At 34.0% G+C, this 8999-nt stretch overlaps 1 protein-coding gene across 2 annotated transcripts in view; it reads right to left on the bottom strand.

Annotated features, from left to right (window-relative positions):
• Positions 1–1160: 1160 nt before the first annotated feature.
• Positions 1161–8999, bottom strand: part of LOC306872966 (complement C3-like) — a 30757-nt gene continuing 22918 nt past the window's right edge. The window contains exons 32-41 of one of the 2 annotated variants that reach the window (XM_079421938.1): positions 8810–8900; positions 5003–5051; positions 4799–4889; positions 4565–4654; positions 4174–4279; positions 4000–4089; positions 3502–3582; positions 3327–3410; positions 2021–2156; positions 1161–1856 (exon numbers count right to left, since the gene is read on the bottom strand). In XM_079421938.1, coding sequence (XP_079278064.1) covers positions 1715–1856; positions 2021–2156; positions 3327–3410; positions 3502–3582; positions 4000–4089; positions 4174–4279; positions 4565–4654; positions 4799–4889; positions 5003–5051; positions 8810–8900 — 960 coding nt within the window. In that variant the 3' untranslated portion in view covers positions 1161–1714. Of the gene's footprint in view, positions 1857–2020; positions 2157–3326; positions 3411–3501; positions 3583–3999; positions 4090–4173; positions 4280–4564; positions 4655–4795; positions 4912–5002; positions 5052–8809; positions 8901–8999 lie in introns of those variants that run through there. The other variant, XM_079421939.1, reaches the window with a different exon arrangement.

Genomic DNA, 8999 nt, shown 5'->3' with positions numbered 1-8999 from the left:
GTTTTAATTGATTTTGATGAATATTAAATCTGTTTTTTTGCAAGTGGGATGAATTAATGCACATTTAGTGTAGAACTACAGTAACAGCATGACACAGCGCACTGTCAGCCAATAAATGGGAAAAAGTAACTACTAATTACTTTTTAGAAAAAGTAACTCAGCTATTTTCTTGTAAATTAAAAAGTAATGCGTTACTTTACTAGTTACTTGAAAAAAGTCATATTATTACGTAACTCGCGTTACTTGTAATGCGTTACCCCAACACTGGTCACAGCAGCATCACACTGGAATGGGATCATGTGCAAGTAAATAAACTTTTATATTGTGAAAAGAAGTTTTGCACCAATTGGCGCCAATCCAACACCCAACTTTAGAATTTGTCGTTTTCTGTCTGTGTATGCAAACTCATAGTGAACCTGAAGTTAAAAACCACAATTTCTCAATCGATCGAGTTGCTGTTGGTGGTTGTAACACAACCGGATTCATCCACCGTCAGCGGCCTGAACTACAGTAATGATCTGATCTACAGACATTTCCCTCTGAAAGTTGACGCAGTCATTCTGTCTTTCACAATCATCCACTGAGCTGGTGTTTTGCAATTATGTGAAAATTGAAAACAAATCATCTTAACACATTCAAAGTTCAGCTGAATTAACTTTAAAATAATGAAAAGTGTAAATAGATGGAGTCACGTTAAAGTGTTTTGTATGTCAGATTACAGCACAAAGCCTTTTTTTTTTTTTTTTTGCAAATTCTGTGCACATACAGTACTCTTCTATAAATTAAATGTTTTATTTGCTGAGCGATAAATATTGAGTAGCATTTTCAGTACGCTGTAGCAACTGATTACATGTCATCTAGATTATGTAATCAGATTCCTAAAAAAAATACTACTTGTAATTAGACTGTATTATGTTTTGAAATGCTCATATTCAGATTACAGTTAGTTTTTATCATATATTATTCACACAAAGGCACTAAATTATTTATTGTTTATTTTATTGATTCAGGCCAATTATTTTCTTCTTCTTTTAAACTTTCCTTTCTAAATAAACCCACATACACACATTTGGACACATTTTTTGTGTGATTGCACACACATCCACTAGGACACTATGTCTTTGGAAGGTCTTCAAAACACATCAAACTGCACAAATTCATGTTATTTAATCCACACATGAAATATTTAATGCGTTTCATGAAATGAATACATTTCCTCTTTCTCTCGCTTAAGAATTTGTTGCACAATAATCCCATTCAATTTTAGGTCAAAAGTAATCTGAAAGTAATCCAAAAGTAGCCAGACTACATTGCCTAAAATGTGTAATCCAGATTATGCTACTAACTACAATTTTGGTAATTTTGTCATTTGTAATCAGTAACACACAACAATTTTTAAGTATCTACCCAAATCTGAGAATTTTGTAGCCAAGACTTCACTAAATAATAAACCCACTTTGAAAAACATTCACTGGAGTAGTAACTGTGACAACTAACCCTGGTCTACCTACTACATAAAGCTTAGGCTAATGAACATTGATAATTTCTTGCAGTGATTCTGGAAAAAGAAGAAAAATAAATCTTTTATCAATGCCATTAGAATGATCCCTGGTATGAACAGGCCTTTAGGTTTAACACAAGCGTTACCAGAGAAGGAAATACAAATCAAGCAGAGTTTTGGGACTGAATTACAGATTTCATCACAGCAGGATCATTAAGTTGCGCATCCAAAGTTGAAGAGCTCGTCAGCGAGTGCAGTGATGCCGATGTACGTGTCTTTGTATTTTTGAGTTTGGGCCTCCTCTTGTGTCGGCCAGTATTCAATCCAGGTCTCCTCACCCAGGTTGTACCTCAGTCTAAAAAAATAAAATAAATAAACACACGAAGATCCTTTGTTCAACGCTCAAGAGCTGATGTGAAAGCTCAGAGATCACATAAACCTACTGTGGTTTGGAGTGGACTGGAACTAAACTTGTATATACGTGGTAAACTGGCCTCATAATGTTCATAAAGTTCCTACCTTCCACCAATCCTTGGAAGTGTTGTGGTTTGGCCCATGATCAGGTAGGTTTTGCCTTCTTGGAAGTTCAGAAACTCTCTACAATAAGGATGAGCCAAGAAAGACCTGACCTTCCCTTGCACATCTGCTTCAGTGCCTAGAAAACATAGTTTTTAATCAGATGCCTGTATTTGACAGTCAAACACAAGCCTTATATAGAGCCATATAGAGTTCAAATATGGATAGCAAATTGACTGGGAATTAGACTGTGATTTTGCCATTGCATTTCATTGCAATATTTACTTAAGATGTATTAAAATCAGTGCTTTCAAGTGATTAATCGCATCCAAAATAAAAGTTTTTGTTTACATAATATATGTATGTGTACTGTGTATATTTATTATGTATATATAAACACACACACATACAGTAAATATTTTGAAAATATTTACATGTATATATTTATATTCTTATATTTTGTATTATATATAAATATATTTAACATAAACATAACATATTTTTCATAAATATATACATGCATGTGTTTGTATTTATATATATATATAATCGTGATGAATCGTTTGACAGCACTAATTAAAATATATGGTTTAAAAGTTTTTTTTATTTATTTATTCTTTTTTTTTTACTTTGCAGTAATATTGTACTTAAACAAAAAGCTGTACTTCCCAACCAATTTTGCATTCCATTCTATAAATCTAAAATTAGAGATGCTAATTTTAACAAGTACCAACAAAACAGATCAAATATTTTTGTCTGTAGAGAGGAATGATACTTTAAAACTTCAAATTCATATTTATTAATTCCTCAAAATGACAAATTCATATTTTCAGAACTGCATACACTACCATTCAAAAGTTCAGGGTCAGGTTCAGAAAGATTTTTTTTTTTTTTTTTTTTTATAAATTGGTGAACTTTTATTCATCATGGACACATTAAATTGATAAAAATATATATCAATATAGATAATTATCATAAAAATTTCTTGAGCAGCCAATTAGCATTCTGGAATGATTTCTGAGGGATCTGAGTAATGATGCTGAAAATTCGGTTTGATCACAGGAATAAATTACATTCTACAATGTATAATTCACATAGAAAACACATTATTGCTCTTTTTACTGATTTTTTGATCAACGTCGCCTTGAGTGAGTAGACGTGAGTAGAAGAGATTTATTTTCAAAAACCTTACCGAGCCCAACTTTTGAACTTTTGCAAATTCATGATTACTGAGTATTTACAACCCACCACAAAGGTCAAGGTTGAGATTACAAAGCACTTTTTGCTTTTGCTTAGGATGTGCTCTTACCTTCTTTCAGCACTTGCTCAACGGTCATGTTGTAGATGTCTGCTTGCAGTGAAAGCTCCATTCCCACCACTCTGGTCTTATAAACTACAAAGAAGCGAGTCACAGCATATAAATCACAGCTCTAAGAATTCACATAGACACACACATTTACACAAGCAGACAGCGGTGTGTTTACCGTACTCAACTCCAGGCACGCAGGCCTTATATGCACGCTGAGACTCCGTAATGTGATGCTTCTTTTGGAGACTGCAGTTCTCTGCAAATACAGACACAAGTCACACAAAGATACCTTGAACAGTATGAAGCCTGGCGTAATATTGTGAAATATCATTACAATGACTGTTTTCTGTATGAATATATTTTAGAATGCAATTTAAGCTCAATTCTCAGCATCATGGCTCTAGTCTTCAGTCACATGATCCTTCAGAAATCACTCTAATATGCTGATCTGCTGCTCAAGAAACATTTCTGATTATTATCAATGCTGAAAATTTCTGTGGACATTTTCAGGATTCTTGAATCAATAGAAAACTCAAAAGAACAGCGTTTATTTGAAATGCAACATTATAAACGGCTTCACTGTCACTTTTGATCAGTTGCATCCTTGCTAAATAAAAGTATTAATTTCTTTAAAAACTTCAGCAGTTTGCATTCAGTTTATAGGTGTGTGTACCTTCAGCACACTGACACAGGTCCTCATGGCAGAGTCTGTTCAGTGCTCCGTCTTTCTTATGAGGATGGTAAAACTTCACGCAGCGGTCGTCTGTGGAAATATGCATGTTAGATTAAGCACAAGGTTTTCATTGCATGCTGTTAAAAACACCCTGTTTTCTTGTCCATCGCACACCTGGAGCATTGTACTCGTACACAGTGACTCCGGCGGGCTGCAGCATTCCCACTTCATTCATCTTGTGCATTCTGAAGGCAATCCTGTCCCTCTCTTTATGAGAAACCTAATGAGACACATGCACAGTTAATATGAATTTACATGAAACATTGGAAGTTCATTGAAAGTTAAGTGTTTTTATTTTATTTAAATTTTTTACCTCTAAGCACTCATTGTTATGTTGTTAATATATAATACATGTACAGTACATGCACATTAAATCCTGGCTATGTGTTTATTTAGATAGCAATTTCAAATATTGTTTGTTTGTCTGGTTTTATGAGTTTCTTAAAGGTTTGCTGATCAAATTGGCAGCTACATAAATGGTGCACTAAATAGTGAGCCAGTTTACCTTATTTAAGAAGATGATCAGCGATCCGCGCTCAGAAAGCTCCATGTTCATCTCAAATCTCTCAATGTACTTTTCTTTCCCTTTAGATAACTGATGGAAATCGATTAGACAATGAAAATATCAGTCAAAATTGAGAATTGTACACAATATAAAACAGTGCAGTCGAATGACATTTGTATTTTAGCATCACAGGCAGAGTTTGTCAACTTTTTTACAATCACTGAGCATTTTTACCTTTGAAAGATCATTTTCATCCACCTTAAACCCTGTCAGCAGCCCAACATCCACAACAGTCATGGCAGCGTCTCTCTCTGAGCTCTTGAAACTGCACAAATATAAAACACGATCTAATATATCATCAATACATTCTCACATTATGCTGAAGATGTGAATAGCTGACATTTGGATGAACGAAACTGAAATTTGTTTTATACTCACTAGGTTTCAATCGAGAACAGGTAACTTTCGATGGCGCCTGGATGTGACACTGCGTGCAGAAAGATATAACAATGTTAATTAGAGGTAAATAGAGGTTCTTATGGACAAATATATAGGCTGAAGAAAAAGTTTGGGGTGGCTAAAATGTTTTCATGTTTCACAAAGGCTGCATTTATTTGATCAAATATACTGTAATAATGTGTAATATTATTAGGGCCCAAGCCAGTAAGGCGCAGGGCCCTATTGTTCTTCTAAGGATTATTATTATTTTTTTTTTTTTTTTATTTTTTTTTTTTTTTTATTTCAATCATCCGGGCACTTTTGGGGGCCTTAACGTGCCCGAAAACTCTCGAAAATTGGCACGCACATTGGAACCTGCGGCCATTAGGACGCCGCTGAGGCTGGGACCCGGGCGTGGCACAGGGGCTCTACGGCGCCCCCTGGAAAATTGTCAGAAAACTTGATGTATAGCTCACACATACTTGCACGTATTCATATGAAACTCGGTACACATATAGAACTCATTGAGCCGAACAACTTCCGCGCAGCATGTCATAGGCTCCGCCCAACAGGAAGTCGGCTATTCAGGGCTGTTTAAAAAGCGCATGCTCTGGAATTTGATATACTCCTCTGAGGATTTCCATACGATTGCCACCAAACTCGGTGAACATGATCTCAAGACATTGGGGACGCTAAATTGCGAAGATATTTTTGATATGTCGAACGGTTTGCCCGTGGCGAGGCGATGAAGTTATGGCGAAAAATGAGACCCAGGAAATGCCTAATAACGTCCACATACATTGTATGATGTAGATCAAACTTCAGTGATTTGTTCTTTGTATGATGCCGATCGGATAGATGTGACTATTATGACTGAAAGTTATAGCGCCACCAACTGGCTGCAGGAAGTGTGTCGTTTTCAAAATGCTTTGAATTCAGCATCTTATTTTTACTCGATTTGCTTCAAACTTCACCAGAATAATGTCAAAACACGGCCGATGTAAAACTGTGAAGGGAATATTGATATCTAAAATTATGTTGCCATGGCAACGTGTCAAAGTTGAAAATTCGTTTCTGGTGATTTTGAGGCAGATAACATGTTTAGAATGTCATGAAACTCAACACACATATGAGTATTAATGATAGTTAGACACTGGAAAAAGCTCATATACGGGCGTGGAAGAGGCACTCTATAGCGCCACCTTTTGTCAAAAATGAGGGGGTTAGTTTTAGCTACAGACCCCAAACTCGGTACATAAATTGTTCTAATTAATCCGGACAACTTTCTAATTTACAGTCATTAGCTACGACCAACAGGAAGTCGGCTATATTTATTTTAATGTGGGTTTTTTTTAAAAACGGGCTGTAAACAAATTAATACTCCTCCAAGCAGAAACACGGAAATCACACCAAACATTTTTTATCATGATGCCAAAATACTGAAGATGCTAAATTGCGGACGGATTTAGGATATCTTGAACGATGATTTAATGGCAATTTATTAAAGTTACAGTAAAAAAGATCATTTCTTTTTTTTTTTATCTTTTAAGAGCAGCTTCCAAACACTTCATAAAAAATTACATACACAGAACAATACAGTCTGAGGATATGTGATTAATTTTATGAATTTACAATACACTATGCAGAGGAGAAAATTTGAAAACTATCAGAGAGTTAGACTTAGACTGCTTCTGAGTGAGAGATCCCTGTCAGCCTGCAGCTGAGTGAGGGGTGGGGGTGGGGTGGGGTGTGAGTGACTGTGTGAGTGACTGTGTGGATTGAGCCAGTGGGTGAGAGAGAGAAAGAGAGAGAGAGGGTCTGTTTTTTTAAATCTTTAAAAAATGCTTATAAATCATTAAAGATTTTGATAACACTTTATAATAAGGTCTCAATTCTTAACATTAGGAAATGCATTAATTAACGTGAACTAACAATGAAAAATATATTTTTACAGCATGTTAATTCTTCCATGATAGTATGAACTAACAAAGAACAATTTTTTTAAAGCATTTATTAATCTTTTTAATGTTAGAAAATTAGTCATGTTCAAAAGATAAACTTTAAAATGTAATAATATATAAACACATTTTGGAATTAATATTGATCAACATTAAATGGTATATAATTATTAATGATTATATATATATATATATATATATATATATATATATATATATAATGATAGCTACAGACACCAAACTCGGTACATAAATTGTTCTTATTAATCCGGACAACTTTCTAATTTACAGTCATTAGCTACGACCAACAGGAAATCGGCTATTTTTTTTTTTATGTGTTTTTTTTTTTTTTAAACGGGCTGTAAACAAATTCATACTCCTTCAAGCAGAAACCAAAAATTCACACCAAACATTTTTTCACATGCTTCCAAGATACTGAAGATGCTACATTGCGGACTGATTTAGGATATCTTGAACGGTGATTTAATGGCAATTTATTAAAGTTACAGTAAAAAAGAACACTTTTTTTTTTTATCTTTAAAGAGCAGCTTCCAAACACTTCATAAAAAATTACATACACAGAACAAGACAGTCTGAGATATGTGATTAATTTCATGAATTTACAATACACTATGGAGAGCAGAAAATTAAAACTATCAGAGTTCTCCTGTCTCTGTGCTTCTAATGTGTGCGGTGGGTGACTGGGTGGGTGACTGACTGTGTGAGTTCAGTGAGTGTGGAGGGGGAGAGAGAGAGAGAGAGAGAGAGAGGGTCTGTTTAAACTTCTCAATAAAATCCTTAAAAAATGCTTATAAAGCATTAAAGGTTTTGATAACACTTTATAATTAAGTCTCTTTTGTTAACAGTAGGGAATGCATTAATTAACATGAACTAACAATGAAAAATATATTTTTTACAGCATGTTAATTCTTCATTGATAGTATGAACTTACAATGAACAAAATATTTTTAATATTAGAAAAATAGTCATGTTCAAAAGATAAAACTTTAAAATGTAATAATATATTAACACATTTTGGAATTGATTTTGATAAACATTAAATGGTATATATTTATTAATGATGTAAATTAACAACAGTTAAATAATGTTGTTTTTAACATTGGTTAATTCACAAATAACATTAAATATTAACAATATATGTTTTACTTTATTCATTTGTGTTAGAATAAATTATTCATGTTAGTTAATGGAAAAATAAATCATTAAAAAATGCTTATAAATCATTAAAACCTTTGGTAACTATAATAATTTCTCATTTGTTAGCATTAGTAAATGCATTAACTAACATCAACTACCAATGAAAAATATATTTTCACAGAATTTAAAGTTTTATATGTTGTTCTGTGTGTGTGTGTTTCACAGAGTTGATGGTTTGGAATAACCCTTTAATTGCCGTATCCCTTAAAACCAAACTGCCAGAGGGTTACTGTAATGTGTGTGCTCGCTGGGCACCGTTTTATCGATGCCACCGGGATGGCGTATGCTGACGGCTTGGGCCCGTCATCGCTGCTCGCAGCTATATTTACAGTTTGAAATTTTGTCAAATGATGCTGTGATCAAAGCTGAATTTTCAGCATCATTACTCCAGTCTTCAGTGTCACACGATCGTTCAGAAATCATTCTAATACGCTGATTTGCTCACATTTTGCTTTTCAGGATTCTTTGATGAATGGAATGTTCAAAAGAACAGCATTGTTGCACATTATACAGTCACTTTTGATCAATTTAATGCATCCTTGATGAATACGATTTAAAAAATCTCACTGGCCCCAAACTTGTGAGAGCTATTGTACTGTATGTACAGATGATGAATCATGATAACTCCTACCATCATGCTCTTTCTTCATCCGTACACTGAGATCAAATGCATTACAGTCATTCTCTCTCTCTTCAGGCAGAGCATAATACAGAGAAAACACCTGAGAGGATAGATACAAAAAATATTAAATTAATTTACATGTATTCATTTTGTTGTAAAATGCATTTTAAATCATATTTGTTAAATCCACTGAAGTGGT

The sequence above is a fragment of the Barbus barbus genome (assembly GCF_936440315.1).
Source record: "Barbus barbus genome assembly, chromosome: 7".
NCBI classification, from domain to species: Eukaryota; Metazoa; Chordata; class Actinopteri; order Cypriniformes; family Cyprinidae; genus Barbus; species Barbus barbus.
Note: the sequence above shows the minus strand (reverse complement) of the source record. Positions and strands in the feature narration are given on the sequence as shown.